The sequence below is a fragment of the Antedon bifida genome, chromosome 2 (genome assembly GCF_963402885.1).
Source record: "Antedon bifida chromosome 2, ecAntBifi1.1, whole genome shotgun sequence".
Taxonomy (NCBI): Eukaryota; Metazoa; Echinodermata; class Crinoidea; order Comatulida; family Antedonidae; genus Antedon; species Antedon bifida.
Genome location: NC_136227.1, coordinates 5,466,162 through 5,494,115, shown reverse-complemented (window position 1 = coordinate 5,494,115; position 27,954 = coordinate 5,466,162). Strand labels below are relative to the sequence as shown.

The 27,954-nt window shown below is 31.8% G+C and overlaps 1 protein-coding gene across 1 annotated transcript; it reads right to left on the bottom strand.

The window, feature by feature from the left end:
- Positions 1–186: 186 nt before the first annotated feature.
- Positions 187–27,753, bottom strand: LOC144835978 (uncharacterized). The gene is made up of 6 exons (XM_078691131.1): positions 26,189–27,753; positions 5,644–5,843; positions 5,264–5,353; positions 4,848–4,963; positions 4,560–4,741; positions 187–4,396 (listed from the first exon to the last, which is right to left on the bottom strand). Exons 1-6 carry the CDS (start codon positions 27,197–27,199, stop codon positions 3,992–3,994), a joined length of 2,004 nt encoding a protein of 667 aa, XP_078547257.1. The 5' UTR covers positions 27,200–27,753; the 3' UTR covers positions 187–3,991.
- Positions 27,754–27,954: the final 201 nt, after the last annotated feature.

Below are 27,954 nucleotides of genomic sequence, written 5' to 3'. Positions count from 1 at the left end.
CCACATTAGTCGTGATAATAGACAAATCGTGTTCTTTTACATTCATCATTAACAGTCAACATTATTACTTTCTTATTGTAAATTATTCCTCGCAGTAAAGTGACTCTTACGTCAATAGTGTTGATCTCTTCATCTTTTTTACAAAATTCATCAACAAAAAAAAACAAACAATTGAAAACACTGTAATCATCTTTTTCAATAGAACGTTTATTTTGTCGTATATATATATATTTATATTTCTCCAATAGTTCCCATTTAATAATGAGAAAACTTATATATAACGTCGGAATTCTGTACAACTACAAAAAGTGGATCAATTTATTAACTCATGAAACATTTGACGTTAACAAGTAAACCCGTGGTGACGCAATGATCCCGTCAACTTAAACCAGCATATATGTCTCAATCGCATCGACAGCAGCAATCCATTCGTCACATAAAAGCAGTTTTTATCATGAAATGATAAATCGACTACGCACTCAGTACATTAGCATTATAAGCCAATCATATTACAGCTTTCACCCAGGATATTTCTATTATCATCAGGATGAATACTTAATTACCAACTGCTTATTAGTACACACATAATATTGCATGTGTATTCAAGCTGCCAGGGTAGTTATATTTTATCAAGCATTAGAATATATCGTAATCATTTCAAATTCAAAAAATTTTGCTTATTATTATTATTATTACTACAACTTCAATATGCCAACTAGATATTGGTGGATTGCCATGAACAATCAACTGCACCAATATAATAGCTGTATCAGACATATATGTCCAACTTGGCAAAAACACATGGCACATTGTTATATGGGGACAAGTATTGTAATATTAAATGCATATTATACACAAGTATGATATATAAAGCACCAATTAATTAAGTGAAAATATAACATAATAGAAAAACCACTTAATTGAATACGAGAGTAAAAAAATATTAAATCTTACATTAGAACCTTGTTACAAATTCATAATGTTTTAAAATAAAATCACTAAGATAAAACAATTTTACACAACTCTTGAGCATTATAAAGCGATTTTAGTTTTAAAAAAGAATGTGTACGTTTTTTTCGTGATATTCTATGCAAATTACATCAAAAGTTAAATACCAACAAATTTTACCGAGTGACCATGATGTTCGTGATATTTTATATGTAGAAAAGTATTTCATCTGATATGTACTTTTTCATGGCATATACTGTATGGTATTATTAGTAATACTTGCCATATATGGTACAGTAATACTTCATACCGTATATGGTATAATACAGTATTGCCATTATACACTTCCTACTACAAAAAAAAAAACATCGGTCTCTGCAACAAATTTGATTATGGCATCAGCTATTGATAATAATTTAAAGTATCTTATTAAATTAAAAATACATAAATACTTTATGTGTACTTTCTTATTAACCCGTATTATATATCTGACCTCCAAATATGGAAGGGGGAGGGGGAAAATTTATTTAAATCTACATCCTTAGAAATTAAAATAGGTCTTTGTACTAACATTTCAGAAACATTGTAAAATCATATTTTGAAAATAATTAAAATAGTAATTTTTAAATGTGTTCCTTTTACTAAACTAAAAATAGTGAAAAAAAATTGCAATCATTTTCATGTAAATAAACATAATTTGACACATGTGGCCTTTCATACTTAATAATATCCATGTTATTGAAAATGAAAAATGCAGAGTGTTAAATACATTAATCATGTATTGAAGCCAATAGAGAACCAAGCAGAAAATCCCTTCTTTGGGGCCTTGATTGTAAATTTTAAAAACTGCTGTTGACTGCTAAAAATCTGGATCAGATATTTTATTCATAATAAATTCAGAATTATTTAAAAAAAAATGTTTACAAAAATCAATCATTTACAGATATTTCAGATATGGTACAATTTGTAAGAAAGAATACAATGAATTAAATTACCTTGTGTGTTTGACATTTTATCAAAGAACCCACTCAGAAATGTTCTTTGGTTTTTTTGTTTGTTCTACACACGAATCTAAATATTCATGCGAGTTTTAAAGCTTGGTTCCTACTCTACGTGACAGGGCAAATGATTTGACCAATCATAAGCGACAGTTGATCCATCGCGTAGTGATTGGTCAAATTACTTGCGGTGCGGTTACGTACATGTGTTGCATACCAAGCAGAACAATTGAAGATGTGGAAATTTCTAAGATTGAAGATTCAAATTTGACACAAACTAATCGTATGCTGTTTATAAGCAGATGTTCTAGCACTGTATCATTATGCTAATAATATTCTTTCAATTTTATATAAAATTTTAATTGGTTATTTTGCTTTATTATTGTATATCTAAGATTCAAATACTACTCATTAAGAATTCAATTAATATTTAACAAGAAATGTACATTTTATTGCATATGGCAGTGAACATAACAAAATTTAAAAATTATTAAGAAGGGTTTAGGAAAAAAATTGATTTTATTAGGAATAACTGGAGTAAAAATTATAGTTTAAATCCCGGGTACTACAAACTAAATTGGTAACCTACAAAGGATCATGTGATATAATGGAGGATATGAAGCAATGCTTCATTTGACCAGTCCCTATGGTTTTATTGACCTTTGAACCTTTTAATAATCAATCAGAAGAAGGTAAACTTGTCACATGACTAAGTGCATGTGCCAAGTTCTGTTTTTCTCTTTTAAAAAAGTACCAAACACCTAAAAAACCAGAACAGATGCTTCAGCTAGTACTTGCAGCTTTAAAATGCAACATTTGCCAAATTTATGATGCTTATTTCTTGTAATATTCAAATTTTATGTGCTGATACATTTACCAGTTTCCTTAGAAATATGATAATTAAACTTTATTATAGTATAACCTTGCTCATGGTAACAAATTTTTAATGTATTTGCTTGTTTGACCTCATTTGACCTCAAGGTTCTCATACCATTATATGATATAAAACGGACATTTTTCATACAAATTTGATCAAATAGCGAGTACAATAAATGCCTAGTTTGAGTTTAAAATGTTACTACTATTACTATCTGTTTGGTGACTTGGAGTAAATATTAAGAGCATAGAGATAATATCTTTAGAGGTATGTTGCCTAGCATAGATAGAGATGGTTCAAGGTTTTTGCCAAATTTTGGATATCGCTATACTACATAACTTCTTATTTTAAATTAGTGTAAAATATGAATAAAATTAATATTTGCATAAAACATTATATGTTATGCAAACAATACACTTCGCAAAGGAGTTTTATATGAATAATAATAATATTCAAATTTATGCAAATTTGAATATTTAAATATTAAAAAGATTGTTTGCAACATTTATATGTAAATGATCCACTTTACATATAAGTATTTATGCTAATGAGTTTATAGTCAAAATTATGTAAAATTAGATGATTTTTCATAAAATACAGATGATTTTTACTAAAACTGGTAACTAGTTCAATCAAAATATATTTACATTACCAATTGATTAGTGAATATACGGCTTTTAATTATAATATATATCTACATCCATTTACAGGATAAAATCACATTTCTTTATAAGAATAATTTACCAAAAAAAATGATACATAAAATTAATAATAATCTCCAAAGTGAGTATACAAATTAATCATATTTGTATTGAAAATCATTATTGGAAATAAACACAATATACAATAAATGACATATTTACATTTTAACATACATTTGGCTGCTCATCCGAGCGCGATATACTCTTTGTACACAGAACATACAATCATTTATACATAGAATACTAATACCCGTTTCATTATTATACTATAATTTTCTAGAGATCCACTGAATCCTATGTAATCCACACACGTACATTTTCACTGGCCATCACGATTTCGTTCTTTTCTCATCATATAATTCCTTTATTTTATTTCAGTTTCGGATAAATGTCACAATACTTTGTAGTATTTATCGTGCAAAGTCAGTTTAAATTCAAAAGTTTTTCTTGTATTTTTCTAGTATTTTTTACGATACTTCTGTCTTGATTTTGATTATGTTTTCTATCGCTTTCCTTTTTGGCGGACTTCCTTCGTCGGGTAACGTAGACCTGTCACTTTCGGTATTGTACTTGTTTGGCATGATTGTTTTAATGTCCTTCATTTCTTTCTCCAATTTTTCCAGTTTTCCTTGTAAATATTCATTTTCGGCACGGAGGCGTACGTTTTCCAGTCGGAGGTCATCATGACTTTCAAAGTGTTTTGATCGTAACAGTTCAATTTCTATTTTGCGTTGTTTTTCGCATTCTGTCATCTCTGACACTTTACGTGCATGGTCAGCATTCATTTTCTCAATTTCAGTTCTAAGTTTTCTCTTTATTTCTGCCGAGTCTCTCAGTTTGTCTCTCTTGGACTGCTTAACACTCTCTAATTCCTAAATAATAAAAGTTCGGAATTTGTTAAATTAGTTTATTTTAAATTGTTTATTTGGTTGTTGAGCTTTAAATTTAATAAATAGTTTATTCATACTCATTTCCCCTTCTACATTATCTTCCAACCCTCTTAGGTCTCTATTTTTTTTTTAGAATCATATTTACCTGTAAAGTATCTCTTAATCGACCTTCTTGCTTTTGATGTATTATCGACAAATCACGGAGAAGACTTTCTCGGGAATCCCGTGTATCTAGATGCCCTTTCATCAAAACACTTCGTACAGCCGCTATCTCGGAATCAAGGCTTGTGTCCATTCGCAAACTTTTTGGGTCGTCATTGCCATGCGCTTAAAAGAAAGTAAACGATAAGTAAATTGTAACGAAATGACGAATGCTTATTTGATTTTTTTAATTCAATATTAGAAAAGAATACAATTTCAATAATTTACTTACTTGGACTATAGTGTTTGATACTGTCAAGACCATCCTTCTGTGGGATACTGCTTTTCGTAGTATAATGTTGACCAAGTTGGGCAGAGAGGGGTGCTAAGGCTACATTCGGTGCCGCACTGCAGATAATAAATCATTAAGAATTTAAATTATCGTCAAATTAGTTGAGTTACACTATGTATACACTATCAAACTAGTTAGACAAAAAAAAGTGGGCTCAAATATGGTAGTGATGCCGTCATCTGGTCCATATATGGGAACATCACATTTTTTTGTCACATAAAGTTTGATAGTGTGGATAGAGCTTTACTGTAAAAAGGTGAGTCATTGTATAAGCACAACTTTCTCTACCTCATCATTCCGATGGGATGTTAAGCTTTTGGTGATGTGTGCAAATAAAATGATCACTTATAACTCACCTTGAGGCTGATGCATTGTGGGCCGGTACAACTCGTTCCGGATTCAGGAGAATTGGAGGTCCAGTACTCAAAAATTTCGGAGCACCACGTCTAAGATAAAAAGATTACATATATTATCAACTTTAATCAAGAAACATATTTTGTTATTATTAGACCATCACTTGGAGACACGCCCTTTGGTGATAGTTGTCATTGACAGCTCGTTGCTCCTCAGTGCTCCCTCTTTAGTCGCGTGCAACGCGACTCTACAGCTCACTATGTTGATCGGTAAACACTAACTTGAGTACGCGGCTGCAGCCATGTATATGGCTTTGTTTATGTATGACTTTATTTAATACTCAATTATTTGATAGCAGCAATTCCGGGGGAAAAAAACTTACCCATCATGCACCAGTACTGCTCCTTGGTCTGGCATAAGAGCTTTGATTTCGGACGGCGACCATGGTCGGAATGCTGACGGCCTTTCCACATGACCAGGTGAATGACCCTCTGACCAAGCCGATGTCACCACTGCTTCTCGTTCATTGATATCTTTATTTTGTAATCGTGGCTTTTTGTTTCCATTTTCATCCGTTGTGCCCTGAAATTAAAGAACAAGAATTTGTTAGCCTCAAAACGAAAGAAGAATGAAGTATAATTTTTAACATTCTGTATAGCATCAGGGCCCTACGGTGCCATGTATAGTTTATGGCACCATTGGGCCCTAATACAAAATCTTAGGTTCAATTCAATCTAAAGCACTAACATAAGACAAATTTTTTTCTCCTTCATGAAACAGAAACTATATTCCACAATTTTCAAAAATTCATCCAGGAAGACTATGATTCTAGGATTTTTTTCTAATTTTCTTAAAATTACCATTACAAATTCAAAATCAATTTATACAGTAACTAAAATTCAAATTACTTTGAGATACAACTTACTTTAATATCATTGCAAAAGCAAGCGGATTTACATGGTTGCACATCACTAACATAATTTATGTTACTAAACTTAAAAAGAATTCCTATTCCCAAAACAAATTAATATCATATTATGTTATTTTTAGACATTTGTGGACATATCGTAGTAGTAATAGTGATGATGGGTAAATAATATTAATAATTAATAATATTTTATTTCATATTCTTATCATTCCTTTATATATGAGCTGCATTTTATAAACATGTTTGCCTTCCAATCCCAAGGTCCAGGGTTCAATCCTGACCTAGTGCCAGGGTTGTACAGTAACTCACGACTCTTTCATTTCCACTCCCTAAGCCTTAACACGATAAATTTGGATTCATATGAAATGAAATAAAAATGAAAAAATTTATTGAATAATGAATATTCATGTTTTATATTTAGTTCCAAGTGGTTCCATGTTTTTTTCTTTCTTTTATATCTTAGTCCCTCTAATGGCATGGCATAAAATTACATTAACTTTTTCAGATAAAGTCAAATACAATTTATACAGTTAATATTACATACATTATGCAGTTTTTTCCAACTATTCTGCAGTTTTCATCTAATAATATCCTCAAGCCAAAGGCAGTTTAACTCAAGCATAGATTAACTTAACTTAAAGTGTCTTTCTTAATAGCAACACAATATACTACATACAGTAGACTATGGTCGATGCCCTGATTTAAAAGTAATGCATAAAAGTACAAAAGATTCCTAAGCTATGTGAATGAAATAGCCACCAAAAACCCCTAGGGGACTTTACATAAAATAATATTATAGCAATGGTCACCTAAGGGTCAACTGTACTGTTTTCCTGACCTTGTGAAAAGAAAATTATAATGGTCAGTATAGCCAACTGGTGTAAAAAATTATGTAAAAAGTGACCATGCACTGAATGGTCAAGGTATTGACATTCCATGAATATTTCATAGTCTCCCACTTGGTCAGAAATAATTTAAATCTAAATTTAATTTTCTCAGAATGAAGTTGTAGTAGAGTAGAAAAAACAAATTAAAAACATCATTTTCATATCATAAGATGTATCTTTAACTTCAGATAACTTTCTTGTTTTTTCTCTTATTCTCAAAGAAATGTAAAAGAGCTATAAATAGTAACTAAATGTATACTAGTTAAAACATGGAGGAAAATAAGTGAATCTATTTATTATGTCATAAAAATATTGTTGAACAAACAACTCACTTTATTATGTATTTGTGCAATGAAACTCACAATAAAACTTATACACGTATGTACAAACATTTTTTGAAACAGGACAAAAATAATCTTGAAGGCTTTATTTTAAAGTTAATTACACATGATTTATTACTAGTTGAATGATGATCATTCTTTAGTTAGAACTGCTGGTCTATGCATAGAATGTAAAAACACATCATTATTTATGATATCATCATATTACAGTTTCAGTTAAAACTTTATAAATTACAAAATTCAACATTGTTTTTAACTAGTAGATATTTCTGCTAGTAGATTTCTTATACTTTAATTGCGACATTACCATACTGTATATCCTCGGGTATAATCCCACTTCGGGTATAATCCCACCCCCTATTTTATGTCTGATTTCACAAACAGGCATATCCCCGGGTATAGTCCCAGTATTGACTTTTGGTCTGGTTGTACTGTAGGCCTCTCTCTAACTAGTTCAGATCATCAGTTTTTATAAGAAATGCTTACCAATAATTTTTTTCCTCAACCAGGGTTTCCCCGGGTATAGTAAGTCCCAAAAAATATGCTTACTTGTTAGTTGGGTTGATTGTGCTATCAATGGTTTAATAATAGTGGATAAAAAGAGTCAATTTCTAGCACCGATTTACACATCATTTCAATCTTTAAAAAAAGTCATTTTATCTTATCTACTTAAATCAAAAGATAAAACATCACATGCTTTTAACTAGGCCAAAATTTATCTCCTGAACATGATTGGTTTAAAACCAACACATGACTATAATCTTGGCAGAAGCCAAAATGATGAATATTCCAGATTTGCTTATTTTAAATCCTAAACATGATGCATCCTCAAATTAAAAAGAAGTCTTTAATCCATCCTTACTTTTACGATAACATACAGCATTTTCCATTGATTGCTGTTGATTGAAGCCATGTTCATATTAAGCCGAGATCCGGTGTTGTGACCAGGTAAACAATGGGATATGTTACGTTTTTTTTTATTTAGGCATGGCTAACTCAACAGTATTATATTAGGATCAGAGTTATCTGTATCTGTTCCTCCCACTGATGCCAGTCAAATCCAAGAGGCAGTCTTCTCTAGCATCCAAATAGCCAAATTAATTTTTGCATTTAAATGATAAACTTAGGATTGTTGAGGAAATATGCAGTTATTCAACAATACACCAAAGTAAACAACAGTCACATAAGAGTAAAGATCAACTATTTATCATATCAATTCCAAAGGAAAATGTGACCTTGAAAGAAAAATGACAATTGTATGTGACAAACAATCAGTTGTAAAATATACCACAATGACAAAGAAAATGAAGACATGTGACTAACTTAACCACACATTTCACCAAGCGAATGACCGCTGTGAATTAATATATTGTAATAGTTGTATAAAGAACCTTTAGAACTAAAAACCAATCGACTGTTGAACAAATACAATAAAATAAGAACAGAACTGACAAAAGTTTGATGAGAATACAAAACCATACAGACATTTTATTTATCATTGCTGTATACAAACAACATTTTATTTTACACATTCATTTTGTTGTTTAAAAGCTAAACCTGTATGTATATCCTTATTTGGATATTATCCTAATATTATTATATTATATAAAATTAATAATCTGTAGAAACTGACCATGTGCCAACTGTACATATTTAAAAGGTTACTGACCATTCCAATAACAATACAATATATTAATCTCAAGCAGAAAAGCAGGGAAAGTGGTGAAATACTGGCAGTGGGCCAAACAGCATTAATATCACTGGAGCCTCTGCCAGGCTCTTCCTATCCAGGTACCAGAGTGCTCTAACCAGGGGCCTAGCTAACTGCTGGTGTTAATGTCCCAGTAAACATTACCATCTGTTAAAATGTGTTAATCTTTGGGTTTTCAGAGAGTACATTAAACAAAGTTATTAATCACATTTTTATTCTGAACATAAAAGATTGTGATACCACACAACATGAAGCTGGTTGTTTAACATGAGTTTTCCTATTCCTAACCATTTAAACCTAATCTTTCATAATACAGGCATCACATGTGATACACATGAGAGACTGGTACCACACATCATGAAGCTGGTTGTTTACCATAAGTTTTCATATTCCTAACAATTTAATACCTAATCTTTCATGATACAGGCATCACATGTGATACACATGAGAGACTGTGTCACCAAATTTGCCTAGGACACATTGTCATACAGTAATTATGGAAATAGAGAGTGGCGCACTAGAATATATTCTGTCACATCTAATCTCCTTCCATTTAAAGTATGATAAAATATTCCATTAGTTATCACATACTGGTTTCTACAAGTAATTGTATCTTGTCTTAACAAAATGGAAATTGTATGGCATAAATCTCAATCATATTTACCATACAAAAGTTGTATACCATAATGGAATTCTGTAAACACTTTAATATTGTATAGAAAATGGCACAAAATAAAAACAAAGAACATATATAGTTACTGCTGGATCAAAGGAATGACTCCCCCACCCCACCCTACTTTTTATTGTGTATGTAATTTTATGTATTAACAAACTAGTTTATTATAATGTTACTATTATATATTATATGTATGTTATATTGTGGAAATCAAATGCACAAAATGCTTGAGCAGATAGCTAGAGATGTTTAGGGATGGGTCTAAAGAACGGTGGGCATAGGCGGATAGGTGTCAGCCAGTCTAGATTGCTCATCGGATATAGTTCTTAATATTTGAGAAACACATTCAGGGTAGCTTCAACGAGCCGAATCACCTATCTCTATTAAATTTAAAACCTTTTCTGCTCCCTGTACATTTAGATAACAAACATATGGCGTACAAGCTTAACAACCAATATTGTACCTATAACACATCCAGGTGCTTAATTACATATCACTATGGTATATTAATACACCATTATTTCATATTTTACCATTGCAAATGTAATAAATAATTCATTTATACATTATAATAGATTTAGATTTAATACAAGATAGTCTAGATAAATAAACAAAGCTTTTAAACACAAATGAAAAAAAAAACTACTCTTTCTATAGTGGCGGCTGAATATTAAATTTAGGATTCATAAAAACAACTATGATCAATTATCCATAGAGGGTGGGTTACCTAAAAATACTATAGTACTAGTAATTAACATGTGAAATGTAATATACTTTACTCTAAGTTCATATACATATAATTTGTGGTAAATTTAAAGCAGATCAATACATATATACTTTTTGCAATGTTTGGATGTGTTCTTATAGCCATCAATTGTATAACAGCTAACTCTAAGCCACTCCTCCAATGACCTTCATCCACAATCCCCTACCCTGGAAGGTCCACTGATAGGAGCCTTTCTGATTGGTCGATTACACCAACACCAGAAAACATAAACACCATACCAGTCAATGACCCTTATTATGTTTATAGTCAGGAAGTTGGCTATTACACCAATAGGCATACCTCCCTCTGCAGTGTGAATTGTTATAAGAATTATGTAACAAAATAAATTTCATTATTTTTGTCAAACTATCTTGGAAAGAGGGAAAATATAATATCCAGGAAACAGTCAATAAAATAATGTTCATATAAATTATAGTACTATCATGATCTACAAAAAAATATATATAGAACAGTAAACACAACACTGCAGTAAAAAAAGTAAATTTAAAATTTATCTTTCAAATTAAGACATACTAGAATAGAACCATAGTAAAAGTATTGGACTTTTTTTCTTCTAATGTAACAAAATATAAATTTAATAAATTATAGTTTTGTTTACAATATAGACAAAATATTATTTTACTACTTTTTTAATTAATATAATAATTTAAATTGTAATACTGATATTAAAAATAAATTATAATCGTATTGTTAAATGTACTTATAAACTCAAACACACAATACTGCTAATAAACAGCAACAAATTAACAACAATCGTAAAATTCTCTTCCTATTTATATTTGCCAAGCAAAAGCTGAAAGCGCTTTGGCCAGACACTATCATGTATTACTATCGATCGTTCCTTTACAATGCCGCCAACAATACTACCCTGTAGTTCCAATGCCACGATATTGACCAAGTATATTGACCAGTCCACTCAATTGGTGTGGTCAAGCAAAATGCATGTTCAACAAAAGGCTTTATGACGCCTATGTACACAAAACTCTCTTCATATGCAAAATGGAAAATGAACATATGGAAAGCGTTCGTTTACTCTAGACAAGTTGATTGTAGTAATTATTGTCAATGTCCAAAGGTTTACTGGACATTCATGATCATGTGACAATGAAGGTGTTAAAAACTAAACCTTTTCAATGGATCTGGGGTGATGAAAGCAAATATAGTTAATTGCTGCATAGACTATGAATACAACGTGGCTTATTGGAAAAAAGATCTTTCTTTTTCTCTAGTTAATAACAATTTAATATTTTAAATAAAAAGAAAACAATATAAAAACAAATTAAATAAATATAAACATTATTTTAAAATTAAATCGTTTAGTGTTTGAAAATTTAACTTGGGAAGGTCAAAGGTTAGAAAACAGTAGATATCCTACTTTACTACTGTGAAACACTTTGCAACATGGTCAAAATGGTAGGCCCTACAGAGGGATTTACATAATTTTAGTCTTCAAAATATAAAACATCCTTGCTAGGTTCCATGCAGATTTGGCTAGTGTACAAACAACTGAAAAACAGAAACAAGTACCAGTTGGTTGTTGTTATTCCCTGGTAAAGTTGAATGGAACAGACAAAGTACCTGGACATGAACTTAACCTAACCTCACCAACAGCTAAAGTTGTCTTTTATCCCAGGGCCTTTGATGAATTCTATACAATCTTGATTTATCGACAGGCTCTCACCTTTTGGTCTAAAACATTTGAAAGATTCCAATTGCTGGTTAAAAATAGTATTTTAATGTTTTCAAACCTGATCTTAAAAGTTCTCAGGGAAATCAGGTGTGATTTGTGGTTTTTAAGAGGAAAGCAAGTTTGGATTGATTCCAATGAAAGCAATAAGTTGGAAGTTATTACTTGAAAACAAGGACTATGCTAATCACATCCTATCAATACTGTTCTGTTAAATCCATATTACAGATTCTCAGTCAACTCTGTCAGAACAAACTATCGAAAGAAACAATTTAAGAAGAAACAATCAGAACTAATTCAGTAAGAACAAACTCTACCAGAAAAAGAACTATCAGAACAAAACTCTGTTGAAAGAAACAATCTCAGAAGAAAACAATACCAGAACTAATTCAGTAACAACAAACTCTACCAGAAAAAGAACTATCAGAACAAAACTCTGTTGAAAGAAACAATCTCAGAAGAAAACAATCCCAGAACAATTTCTGTAGGAACAAGCTCTATCAGAAAAACTCTGTTGAACAGCAAAAAAATAGAACCAACTCTAACAGATCTCCTCTCAGAACAACCTTTCAGATGGTAGAAACTTCCCAACAGATTTGGTATGATTTTCTACTTTTTATTGTCATAGTATTAAGGCTTCATAAAGTATGTTACAGAAGGCCAACAAGTACACTTTAGTAGTGTACCCACAACCAAAGAAAGAACCTTGGAATCTGGTAAAGCATTTCTCTACCATGGGTATAAAAACATTGAGAACTTAAATCTAATTCTAAATGCAAGGGAATACCATAGTCTGAATTCATGTCTAGACTTGGAACAAAAGACATGAACACATGAAACTGACCAGGATTAAAAAGGATTAAATCAATCTCTATTGTTGTCTTGTCTGGTAAGGTTTCACATTGAAACTAATTGGAGATTTAACTTATCGCGTTTCACATTTTGACCTATTCAGATTGGACAATTGATTATTTGTGTTTTACTATACTTTAAAAGCTTCACATTAAACTTGGAAAGTATTGTACTGTATGGGTGAATTGTATGAGGTCTGTTAACTCAAGAAAGAGATTGTCTCAGCAAAGAATGGAACATCTTTGATAATAAAAAAAAGCGGAAACTTGTTCTTGTGAAGAAAGTACATTCAACCTATTCTGAACAGAAAACCAAGTATTTGTTGTCTTTGACTCGAGAAAGAGACTGTATCTGCAAACGAAGAATGGAAAATCTTTGATGAAGGGCATTGTATTGCTTAAAAAGTAATAAAGAAATGTCCATGCGAGTCTGGTAGAACTAAGAATCAAGTACTGTCCAATTGGCAAAACTCTCTACTACTAGTCTACTCGACATTACAGTAAATTCTCTTTCTCATCTAAACACTAATCAAAAATTGTACCAAAACTTCTGATTGCATTTATCTCTAAAGCAAACATATTTTTGTTGAACAACTGTATATTGTAGAAACTGGGTCTTTACTTTATCTTCTTGACCAGCATTTAATCATGGCTTGACTTGAATTATATTTTCACGGTAGCTAAATCAAGACCTAATATCTAGTTGTACAAGAAAGATCAATAATGGAGTGTGATGCTATCTTCTGAAATATTACTGAACCAACATTGGGTCGGCGAGTTTTAACAATAGGTCAGCGGTCACTCATTTTGGACACAAGATATTCATTCTTTTAATAAAAGATAATTATCAAGGCACAGTGATGCATACAGTGGTCATTCAGATAAAATACAAAAGGGACGAACTTTTACTTGTTTAATTATTTTACTTGTTGCTAATAAAATTTAGATAGTTGTTCGGGTTGTGCAACAATTTTGATGATGCTAATGGTGTATATTAACCCCTATAATATAAAATGGAATGATCCATGTCCAATATACATACAGACTGACCGTTGACCCTGAATTATTCTATCAATGTGTATAAGAAACCTTTGGCATAATGCTTGACCAAAGGGTATTTGGTTACTATGAATAATATCAAATAAGCCTAGAGCAGGATAAGCAATAGGTAGCATGCGCAATATTATAACATGGTATTATCGTAAGTATTTCATAGTTTGGTTTGCGGTACTCCATGTCATTCCAAATGGCGAAAAAAAAAAAATTAAAAAAACAGTACAGTACTCAGAATAGACTTTTGAAGGCCACTTAACATCATCCAAGTTTGACAGACAACAAAAGCGCCAGACAATTTAATTACAATCTTTTAATGACTCATTACTTGCTGGTCGTGTAAATAACACCTTAAAATATAATTAATTAAAGTACATCATTCACAGTTATGCTAATTATAACTATTCAAATGCCTCATTAATTCGCTAATTAGTTTTTTTTATATAACAAATTGCTTTTTTCTAAAGCCAAAATTATTCTACTGGCAGTTCTCTTTAATGTGTTTATGCATTTTACTGTATGTAAAATGACAAGGCTTTTTGTAATCATACTGTATACATTACTAGCGTTTCTTTTAAAACAAACTAAAATACCACAATACATTATAAGTACTGCAGTAACTGCAGCAGAATAATGATTACTGACGACAACAAAAAACATTCATGGTTAATTTACATTTTAACATTTTTTAGAATGTTATCTATAGATTTCCCCGATATAATATTATATGTTTGTAATACGATTAATATTTCCCATCCTATAATAAGTGAATTAAAAATTCCTACAGTATAATCCCTCCTTCCCCATCTCACCCTTGAATTGAACTACAACAAAGGACTTTAAAATCAGCCTTTCTTGCTCGCCATGCTTTAATATGACAATCAATGGACATAAAATGCACAACTGTGGCGAACGGTTTTATTTATCATTCACGACAGAGAAGGTCACTTCAGTGTCATCATCAGTGAACAGGCCGCTTAATCTAGCAGTGGACACGCGTCTTTGTCCGGAAACTCAATGGTCAATGAAACTAACTGACCAGCACATTTGTCACTAAAACAACTACAGCTCAGAATTTTTCATTTCACGCTTCACTAAATTAGAAAACTAATGTTCACGTCTGTTTCTACCATCCTTGGGGGCAAGCATTGTCATTGGTCAGTTGGAAGGGTCAATCGGTCAGTCTAAATGTAAATGACCACATATCGTTGTTTTCACACGAATTAAACACAAGTTTGCATACGTAATGAACTACACTATGATAAGAAAATCCAAATTTCAATATCGATTGATAATACTGCAACTTATTATGGCCAACGCTACAAGTATGACACGCATAAATAATTTTGAGTATTAATATTCCATTGCATAATATTTTAGCCCGATTAGTACAATATGACTACTGTTCATACATGTATACATTTTTACTTTTAAATATTTGTACCTGTATTTCAATATGGATTATTAGTTATTTGTTATATTAACATTTAACCTCAGTGTTTTACATTTTGTTCTGTCTATGTTTTTGCTTAACCGCAAAATATACTGTGTAAATGATGATACTTGATAAATACAAAGAAAACATTGTTGACTAAGTTATTTCCAGTCTTCAAAAACGGGAATTAAAAACATTTGGGTGTGAATGATAAGCGTGCTCAATATTGTTTCCGAGTATTTCGGTTAGGGAGGCTAAAATTGTTGGTTTATCCATATAGATAGGCACGGAATCGACTACCATTTATCGCAGTATGCTTGCTTCAGTACTCTCGCAAAAATCCTCCCACTTTGTGTTATATAGGATAACTCAAATCGTTTTTAAGTTTTTTCTCAAAGTAATAAAGTCAATATGTTATAAGGAGAAAATCAAACAGAAAAACCACATGTTTTTAAGGTTATCTCGACTATAATAATAAAAAAACAAGACTATTTGTAAACATAAGCATAACGTAAATATTTATAGGAAGAGAGATAGACAAATTGCTGGTATGATGTTGACCGAGTTATCCAAATAAAAATAATAGTACAATATGAATTATTATTAGAAATTTGTTATTACCAAACCGAGCCATAAAATATTGCTAAATTCATTAATTATATTATGATGTGCTGTAGCATTTGAAAAAGGAACAACTTTTGTAAAAATGTTAACCTCTGTCTACACTATCAAACTAGTTTAACAAAAAAAGTGTGATGTGCCCAAATATGGTAGCAATGGCCAAATATGGTTGTGATATGACATCATCATGACCATATATGATCAGATTTTTTTGTCGCATAAAGTTTGATAGTGTAGATAGACCTTTATGCAATGTAGCTTAAAGTTCTCCATTTAATATTCTTCCTTCGCTCATCTAGCCTTGAATCATTTAATTTTGTAATCAAACTTCCTGATTGGTCGTTGTCTTGTACGCGGTCAGTTGTAGACACACCCTTGTGTAATTCAACATGGTGCTATTCATAGTGTTCGTGCAAATCCATTGAGAGTACTGGTTTATCAACACCATTATAAACATAGGATTAGCTGGTCTCAGAGAACAGATGAACTATGCTTGACCATTCTCACTGACCATTCACTCTATTGTTTAATCTGTACAGTCTGCTGGTTGACCTTACTAAGGCCAAATCACCTTAACAACAGGCTAGTGCTTGCATAATGTCCAGTAATGGCTGACACACTTGGATCATTCACTTAAGTATTGAATACAAGGTTGTCTGTAATGTCCAAGGGTACAGTACTGTATGTCTGACCACTACATTCAATTGTTCAATTGACCAGACAGAAATAGACTAGAGGTCACGAATAAACTTCAATTAATACTTTTCTTTTGAACAGAAAAAAATGCAATACAGCTAGATCTACTTCAAATAGAAAGATACAGAAGAGCCCCTTGTTTTGGGACACCCCTTGTTTTGGGACACCCCTATTCAAGGGACACCCCTATTCAGGAACATCCCCAATTTCCTATGAAACCATATGTTTTTACACTACAGCCAACCTCTACTCTGGGCACACCCCCTTTCTGCACACCTCTTTAATAACAGTTACTACTGTATCTAATATCAAGCAATGTATATATAGTAATAAATAAATGTATTTAATAAATGAATGTTACAAAATTGTAGTACATTTTATACTTCATTCAGTAACAAATATTTCTTAAAATAAATAAATACAGTCTACAGTACTTAATTCTCAAATATTTAATTTTTACTGTTGAACTTTTCAACTTTCACGGCAGCAACAAAGGCTTAGTGAAATCAAAAAGCGCCTAATATCACACCAAACGTCGAACAGTGTTGATAATAAGGATAAGGACACCTTTTTAATCCTATGCTTTGGGTGATTTCCAAATTCATTGGGTATGTGGTCTGGTTTTCATCTGTTTAAAGTCACATGCTACAAAATCGATATCTGAACATTGTGTCAACTAAGTCTAATGAACTGATAATTGGCTATATTTTTTAACTGTAATATTCATAAGAATCAATTAACTAAAATTCTATTATTCCAAACAAAATCCTTCTCATTATTTTTGGCAAATGTTTTAAATGCATAACTTGCTTTGTATTTTACATGTACAGTATACGTTTGATTACAATGATAACGTCCACAATTTTTTAGTTAAAGTTTAATATTATACTTTTACTTATTTATTTGCCAGCTAGCAGAGCTATTCCCACAAACTTATTGCTTTTTAGGAAAATTGATATTTAAAATGTGATGGCATGAAAGCTAAAATCTCAAGTCATTAATTTGGCCGAATTTTATTTTAAATAAACACGCTCTAAAATATGAATTTATTTCGTTCAGTTTCTTAGAGCTAAAGTTTTATTTGACATGAGGTTTGATACCCTTGTTTAACTAAGGTTTTCCTGACCCATTAAAAAAAAACTATAAATTATTACTTTTTATTTTTTTATATAGTATTTCTTATAATTCTAAATGTATGGAATAATCTTTATTAAATCATAATACTTAATAAATTGCTTTTCCTTATGAAATATTTATAAATTATACATATTATTACACTGCCATTACAGCATATTAAATTCAGGAGATATGCTGAATTCAGATGTCAGATATAGTCTAATCAGTTGAGATAGCATATGATAATGCTCTAGATGAAAGTTGGGGCCATCTCCGAAGCAGCCATGCTCGTCTACATGCTACCAGCAGTGAAGCAAAGCCTCAGCACTATCATTAACCAGACAACACAGACACGACGACGCCGCAAAATTAATCAGTCTCAGTCATAATCTCATGGCAGGCCAATTACTCAGGTCACATGACAAGTTGAGCACTTACTGTTCGATATTATGGAGTCTAACGTTTTTCTGTACTGGCTGGCACAATACTGGGTGGAATATTAAAGTATGCTTATTTTGTGAGTTAATCAGAAATATAATGAAAACTCATTCGTAATCTTACAACAGGCAGGAAGCGTCTGATATTAATGAATTAAATCGGGTACTACTGTATAATATTATAATTACCATATTTTATTCGAATGAACGCCCCAGGGCGTTTATTGTTCAAGAGGTTTTTTAGTGGCCATTTATACAATGTAGAGTACAGTACTACAGAAAATATAATTTTTAAACTACAGTACTGTATGACCATGAAAAAAAATATTTAATAACGCAATGAATAATGTTGAAATGAAATTGACTATTATTAAAGGTTATCGAAGGCTAAAGTATAGATTATGTTTTGACATTCAGTATTTAATATTAGCCAATCATTCGGCTCATTACAGAGGTACACGTACTACTATGTCCGTTTCAGTAGATAAGGTGATGTAGACATCATCTTCTCACATTCAATTTTATTATATAATATTTTTCAATATATTGTTGAAATTGAATGTGTTCATAATAAATGTAATAATATAGGCAAAAACTGCACACCATTTACAGTATGTTTAAATTTTTTTTTTTTAAGAGACAATTGTAAAAGAATGTTAATTGTAACATACTGTATTGAAAACTGAACATTCCGTTAACAGGGAAAACTGTCATTAACAAAAACTAACGATATGAATTGAGTATCATCAGCAAATCGAGAACCTGTCATTTTTCGATTCCTAACACTATACAGTAAGTATAACACATGATATACAAATGCCCATAAGTATAATATATTTTTTCCTAAATAAGTTTTAAATTTTGATTTTCTACAATGTGAAAGAAAGGTGGAACTAGGCCAGGTCAGACCTATCTTTATCCTAGTTCATCCCTCATGGTCGTGGGGGTCAAATCCTTCGTCCTATATACTGTACTCCACTATGATTAAACTAAAGTCTTCTGCACTCTGATGGCGGTAGAGCAGTCAACCGTATCTCTGACAACGGATTTAAAAATCGTGGATTCTATCACTTCGGCATGCATTGCGTTTAAGTGAATTCAGATAGGATATCATTGATCTTGTATTTTATATCCGCAAGAAAACATGTTTTATTCCAGCGAGTTTAAGTACCGTAGATTAAACATTCTGTAGTTTAGATTTTTATTTTAAGATTTCAATATCAAATGTAAAAATAAATGCCATTATGCGCAAGACAATTTTTAATATAAAAACATTTTATTTGAATAAAATTAATTTTTACTAATTATATATTTTTTCCAGTTTTATTGTCATGTTTTGTAGGATATTATTATTACAAAAATCACAAAAAATACATGTCAAAACCAACTGTTCCACAATACAGAGTACTGTAGTACATATAGTAGACACGCCTTGGAATTGACCAATCACAATGCTTCTTGTGGTTACCAAGTTTTGATCTGACTACACCAGTGAGAATTCAACCAACTAGTTAACATAATATAAATGGTTTGTGGTTTTTTATCTAATAAAATAGGAAAATAAATTACTCAATAAAAATGTCATTTTATATTAATTTTAAAGTATTAACAATAAAGATATATTGTCCAGCACAAACAAAAACATATTGCCGGACAGACAATTTAACTATTTTTTAAATTAATTTTTTTTCCGACCCAATTGTTGGTAAAGTTAATACTACAGTATATGTAACTACAGTATCATGTTACATCAAAATGGCATATTAGAAAAAAAAAATTTTTTTAATTTCTTTTTCAGGATCACAATACATCTTTAAAATAATCTTGTTCATGATGACTATCAAAACATATCCTAATGAGTTACAAGACAATTAATGTTTAACACGTGAGAAAAAAGGCTTAACTATTATAATGGCGAATAGAACATACATTATTATAAATCGTTGTTGATGAATATTTATCATCCAAGTTCTATAAATGATGAAAAACAAATGACCTTGACCAGCGAAATGCATTTTAATAATGCAAATTTTATATCACACTACACAACAGCATGTGTGTACAGTACTGTTTAAACACTACATTTTTAATAAAACCTCACCCAATTATCCAGACGGCTGTATGCACCATTTACTTAATTTATTGGGAAAAAAATGTATTCGTTTAGATTAAAGAAATAGTCTTGTCTACACATGTCGCCTTCAAGAAAATTACAGTTTTTTTAGCATTAGCATTTTCCATATAGGGATCAACTGCTATGGATACTAGCCAGCAGTAATCTTATATTTTTAGGGATCACAATAGATGCTACAGTAAAACTATAAAGTACTATCTACACTATCAAAAAAGTTTGACAAAAAAAGTGTGAGGTGCCCAAATATGGTAGTGATATTCCCAAATATGTAGTAATATGACATCATCGTGTCCATATATGGACACCTCACATTTTTTGTCACATAAAGTTTGATAGTGTAGACAGAGCTTTAGAGAATTACACCGACGACGCAGCAATTACCAACAAATCAAAAATGTTATCTTATATGAGGGTCGCCACGGTATTTACATACAATTTGAATCTAGTCACATGTCTGCTTTATCACGTTTTTTATCGGCAATAGCAAGCACGAAATGACTGGGCAAGTACTTCAGATAATATTAATATAACGCATAAACAGAAAGGGTCAATATTGATTAAATAGAGATATATTGTGAATTTCAAGATTTTTGTTTTTGTATATAAAACTTCATGAAGAAATCTTTAATAAAATCAGGGGTTACAGTAAAGACAAGAGCCTATTTTCTGACTTTTACTTCTATTTGGCTTTTTGTTAAAAACAACATTAAACACAAATTCATCTTTTTATTCAACAGTGAAAAATACATACTCTGTATAGATTACAGACAATGCAGTTGGAACTAAAATGAGGTAAATATTTGGTGATGGCAAAGCTCACGCTTAAGGGCGTCGTCCACGGATTGCACCATTTATGGATAGACATTCAATGATTTTTTTACTTTTTAAGATTCCGCTTTTCAACTAGAATTATTGCTGATTATCCAAGTACACTAGGCATAAAACATTTTGGAATATTTGCGTTTTATAAGCTTAAAAAAAACTACATTTTTAAATAATTAATATAGTAAGTTATTTCTGGCAAGTTGACATGGAATAAGCTACACAGTAGGTACTTAGCAGTAAGCCTACACTTATGTTTTCATGTGACCCACATGAGTGCCACCAGAATATTGAAATATGAAACATTCTTTGTGGACTAGACACCATATGGCTAGAGAATGCTGACCATTGCAGGACAGAATACTGACCATTGCAGGACAGAATACTGTTTAAGGTTACAATTCAGAGAAATTGACCTTTAATTTGACCTACACTTCAAGGAAAGTAATGCTAAACAGTAGACTTGTTTTGTCTGAACTTTAGGCTATGTGTACTTTTAACAAATTGCCAGGAAATGTTTATAATTAATCCAAAAAATACAAACTGTAAATCTACAATAATAATGATATGTAAATTTCTGGAATTAATTAATAATAGTATTGTACAACAAGAAACCATGAATAATATTAATAGATAATATACTTGAATCATTTTAGAATAACCTTTTCCATTGAGAAACTCTTGTCCCATTATATACTCCAATGTTATCACAGTTTAAAAAGTGATTCACCAATTTCATAGAACTTCCCCAACCCTGTTGGCTGTCCAATAGTTAACTCTCTAGCCAATCTATATAATACCTCAATGGTCTAGCCACATTCTCTCATTATGAAAGTACAGTATTACCCAATAATACATTCTTTGTGGATTTCACTAACTACACCAAAATTCAGTTAATCCGTCTAGTCATTTCACCAAAGAAATCATTAAAATAGGCTTTGAAAACAAAGTATGCTATTTGATCATTACGAAATATTAAAACCCACAACCATTCACCACGAACAATAAACAGGAAAAAGCAAATAATAAAACACCGTAATTTCTAGAATAAATTTCACGATGTGATACAGTATTGGCGACAGACAGTCTTGTTTCTAAAAGAGAGTGACAAAATTTCCTTATGCAATGTGTAGCTTGGTGAATTACAGCATTGTCATATACCTAGTCTAGACAAAGGCAGACAACAAACAATGTAGTATTGTTTACTAAAACATCCTATAGGTGATTCTGGTAATATGTTTAGTCTGTATGTAAACACAACAGATCCTATACTAATGTTTCCGGCTGGTAAAATAACCACAGCTATCTTCTGGTTTGAGCATTATGGAATTAGCATTCAGTTATAAATTTATTGTATTTGTCCTAATCTTTGTGGTCAGTACGGAACTTTTTTTTCATTTCCATGTAAGGACTTTACAAGCCGACGAGACAGATTAATTTTATTTCATCATTACTATTCAAATATGATGATTAATTTTACAAATAATGTAATTATGTGTACTGTGTGTCTGGGTCAATGACCTTTTTGGATAGTTGTAAATTTTATACTGTAGGTCACTTAATATTTTGTACACCTTCTCCCAATATTGAGGATAATCAAAGCACATGATAAAAAAAAATCAAAAAGCTCAACCGTTCTTTTTAGAACTGCATGTGGTGTACCGCAAAATTTTATATATTTTAATTAAATATTTATGTAGTTTTTTTTAATTCATTTTTATAAAAAAATTAGTATCAATAAAGTTGTAAATGTTAAAACTTGTGAAAAAACTTTTAGAAAAAATTGTATTTAATCGTTTTTTTACAAGTTTTAAGTTTCTCTAATTTTTTTAGATTTATTTTTTCTATAAATGAATGAAATCAATGAAGTTGATTTTTTGTAAAAGGTTTTACAAGTTAAATTTTCTGTAATTCTAATCGTCATTGAATTTATTTTCTCTCATTCTATTCATTAGAGTTCAAATATTTAACTACCATATCTTTGGTGGTATCTTTGTCCCCCATTTCAAAGCAAATATATAAACTACCATAAAACTACTAAAGGCTACAAATAGATTAGCATGCAGACTAGTTGGTTCTGATTGTAATTGGTAATCGTCAGAGCATTTACTTGGCCTATTGCCAATAAATAGTGGCGTGCGTTGTGTACTGTACATAGAGGCTCTTATTATACAGTAAGAATATTACTGTTTACTGAACTGTGTAGAAATGTTTGTTTTTATTATATAGACTGGTCTACAATAGTATTCCCAATGTCTAATAGTAGAGTGAAAGGAGTTTACACAAAAAGGACTAAACAAAAGACTTGGCAAGTTCAGACACAACCAATTGTACACGGCTTTACGGTTCAGCGACCGTGACCTAAATCCAACAGTGTAGAAATTTAGAATTGAATGAGACACGCTCACAAAAACACAAAAAACACACGGCTTGGGATTGTTATTTCTGTTCATTCGATATGCAGCGATGAAATATTGTGTATACGCTGTACAGATCAATAACACCGCTAACACAATTTGTTGCCTCTCTACTTCACTACCAATCGATGAGTGTACTAATGTAAATGACATACGGCCGTCTATGAAGCGGGTCAAATCGATAATAAACTAAGTTCAATAACCAGTTGGGTCTAGACGCCAGAATGCCCGCGGCCATTACCCAATGCCTCTGCGACGGAACAGATTATAATTACGTAATTTCAAACTAGAATTTTATTAAATTGGAACACAAGATTCCATCTTATTACTAAAAAAAAAGAAAATATCATACACTACTGTTAAAGTGTCATGTACATACAGTTATCAAGGAAGTAAAAATACAGAAATTAGTTAAAAGTTTTTTTTTGTCTAGACATATTCCTACAAGTACAGCTACACGAGACATGGATGAAGACATAGTGATTATGGGAAATTAGGTATCCGCCGCCTTCACTGAAAACAGCAAGCTCGATTGATTCAATCAAAGCATTATTAATCATTAGAATAGTGAAAAAAGCAAATCAAAGGTTAAAAATCTTATTATTTAACTCTCCTCCACATAGACTTGTGATTTAATGTATTCTGTACTGTTTAATTTAACCTCAAGGGTCTAAATTTATTTTAAGTTTATGAATGTGATGAATATGTTTCACTTTTGTTAAATACTAAAATCTTCATATTGAAAATATTAACCTTTAAACTTCGGCACAGAATTCAGTCTCTGAATTAAATGCGTCTCATATTTTTAACATAGTACTAATTTGTTTTTCACTTTGTAAGTGCGACATCAAAGTTGGCTTGTAGCTTGCCAGAGCCAAAACAAATTACTGTAATATGCGGTTTTGGTTTACTGTCAACGATCACTTATCATAAAGTTTCAATAAACAGTAACATTAAGGTCTTTTGCTTTAATTTGGATTTTTCAAACTTATTTTTAATGAAAAATGGTAAATTAAATTATCAATTTTTTTTTTAGATATACAATACAATATTATAAATATAAATCCTACCGTTATCATTGTATCAAAATTCATGCTTTAAAAATATGGTATAAAAATGTTTTCTAAATATTGTAAATAGAAAAAAAAAAACAACAATTTCCACAATCATGCGTCTGCAATGAATTGAATGACTCTCCATCATTAGGGACTTTGGAGAACTGCTAGCAATGTTTCCTGTCTTAAGGACTTTCTCCAAAAATGAAACAGATTTTGACTTGTCGATGCGCACACCATGAAGTGACAATCACGGAACAAACCCCGGCTGATATCAGATTCTAAATTCCTGTTCAGATTGTCACCTGAGAGACTTGTCTGGAGATTAGGCAAATCAGACTGACTGTACGCATGGCTTCTTATCGAATCAGTTCATCAGTCCCGTTATGAACTTGTTCCAATAAAAAAAACCTTTTCAAATTACAGTACTGTTACGTACAATTCCACCCCCCCCCCCCCCCTTTATTAGATCAATTTCAGGGACCACATTTAATCAACGTTTACAGTAGTCTACAGTAACCCTTTTTATTTGATTACTAGTAATTTTATGATAGTACTGTATACTGTACAGTATGCATAGTTCTATAATACAGATTTGTCATACTTATACAGTAAATAATAATAATTCAATTAATTAAAGTTCAAATGTACTGTGTGTACTGTATTGAATTTGATAATTGCATTTTTAAGCTCATCACTCTTTCATAATTCAAATTTGACAAGTGTTTTTTGTATAAAATCTAATGAGAAACTGTCCTTGAATAACTAGATGGATGGATTTTATTTATATTAAACAAAACCAGAATATTTATATTCTCATTAAATATACAGTATCACTGTAGACTTGTCACTAGAAAAAAATTGACAATTTCAATACTGTATAATACAATGGAATAGCACAATAGTGTAGCCTTAAAATAACAAAAAACACAATTTCAGTACATTACAGTATATCGATTACAAAGTCATTAGGAATGTTTTTTTTTTTTGGCTAGACTGGATTTCATACTTTCATTATACTCAGTATTTTCGTGCAGAGTTCGAACCTTATTTACTAATACTATGGGGACAATTGTTGTAATGAGCAGAAAGACATGAAGGAAAACCACTGATGTAATTATACGTAGGCGTGTAACTCGGAGTAGAATACGATGCAAGTTTACTTTCACTTGTTGAGATTGACACACATCTCACAAATTACACTTTTATAAAAACATCCCAGTACTTTTTTAATTCGGGAGTGGTTGAAATGGTCTTAACGTCCATAACTTACCGGTTTTCTTTTGTATCTGCTCCTGAAGTCAAAACGTCCTTTCATTTCTTCAAGTAAATCTTGGTATTTTTTCTCATGGGCGACAGAATTTGACAACATCAAGTAGCTTCGCCAATTCGCAGAATCGAAACCCCAATGACAAGTGTGGTTTTCCTTGCCACCGTGGGAATGAACGATAAACTTCTGCGGAGGATACACATTCATGCACTCGAAACATTCAATGCATGGTGCGTCTGGGTGGTTGTACATCTGGGGGAAATACGCTCCCTTACATTTCCCGAAGCATTCGTGATAAACGCTTATTGTGTTTTCCATTTGGCCTTTTCGTTTCTTTGCATCAGACCCGTAGAATACTTGTTTTTCAGAGTAGTACAGTAATGTGTTACATAATCTCTCTGCATCAGTTTTGGTAATCAATCCACATGATGGAGCACTGAAAGGGAGAATACCAGTTACCTTTAAAATCTCCAACTGTTCTGGGCTACATCGCGAACAATAAATGTACAATTCATCACAAACTAAGTTTATCTGTCGCAGGCTATAATCTCGAAGAACACTGTTCAAAATTTCAGGCAGACAAAGACGTTTTTCTCCGCCGACAATAAAACATGCAATCTGTTCATTCTCCAAAATAGTTTCACATTTTTCACTTCGCGAATTGTCTATCGGTGTAAGAACTGGCATTTGTTGAATCGGGAAAGGAGATTCATGAATAATAGGATCCATAACTTCCACGTATTTATCCATTTGTTCATTCCCCGTCAATGATGGGGGAAGAACAGGCACCGTTTTCAAAGGAGGCTGGCTCAACAACTGCAGACCATCTTTGCATTTCATCGTATGCTCCACCGCCGACGATTCTTCTTTCATGAGCTTAACTCGCTCGTAAACCCAACGTGGTTCTTGCGAAGTTATATTTGGTCCTTGTAAAGTCGACAAAGCAACATTTTGATAATTTTGAAGAACTTTGTCGATAGCAGAATTATATGGCATTGACTGGATGTGATCCATTTTCAGTCAAAATACTGGCTAACTAGCCAAAAAACATTAGGTTCGAAAGTCAATCCGTATAACGTTGTTCCTAGCGCTAGCTACTCACGTTGAATGATCCAGTCAGCTCGCTTGTTGTATAGTCGGGGATGTATTATGCGGCGGCGGCTAGCCCAGCCTTGAGTAACAGAGAGACGTTCAGACGCTGTTCCGTTTACTTACTCCCTCTGCTGGAAATTTGGAATAGCCGTATAATAATGACCTCGCTGCCGAGACATCCGTTATAATATTATGACGGAGAGTGCTCTTTTCTTTCGGATTAGAATTGATATGGGTAGAGATGTTTTCGAAGGCCATTGGAAGCAACAAAAGCACGCGCTTGATTGTCATAAATCCAGAAGCATGCCGATTGTATTCAGGGAGGCCTTACTTAGGTTTTATATCAAATACTTTTGAGTTCATTCTAGGATAGTCACGAGTCATTCTGAGAAAGTTATTCACTGAGTATATTATTTCCATAACATGAATTGACTCACATTCATCAATTCAAGCTCATTCCTCCCCTTCCCGACCCTCATCTTTTACATTAAATAGTCGGTTTATATTAGTGACAAGATATTAGTTCTATTTAGATCTTCTGCGACTGTAAACAGACTACCCGCCAACTGTGGCGTCAAATCGGCGCGAAAAGGCCACCACAAGTAGTATGGATCTTGATGATTCATTTGCTGCGGTTCAGCTAGGTATTATGCAACTCTACAGGGCGTAACATAAAA

Excerpts from the sequence above, each read along its gene's own strand:
- LOC144835978 (XM_078691131.1), bottom strand. The coding sequence starts at position 27,199 with ATGGATCACATCCAGTCAATGCCATATAATTCTGCTATCGACAAAGTT. Across the intron at positions 5,354-5,643 it reads GCAGTACTGGTGCATGATGG|ACGTGGTGCTCCGAAATTTT; the intron begins GTAAGTTTTTTT and ends TTTTTATCTTAG. Across the intron at positions 4,397-4,559 it reads GATTAAGAGATACTTTACAG|GAATTAGAGAGTGTTAAGCA; the intron begins GTAAATATGATT and ends TTTATTATTTAG.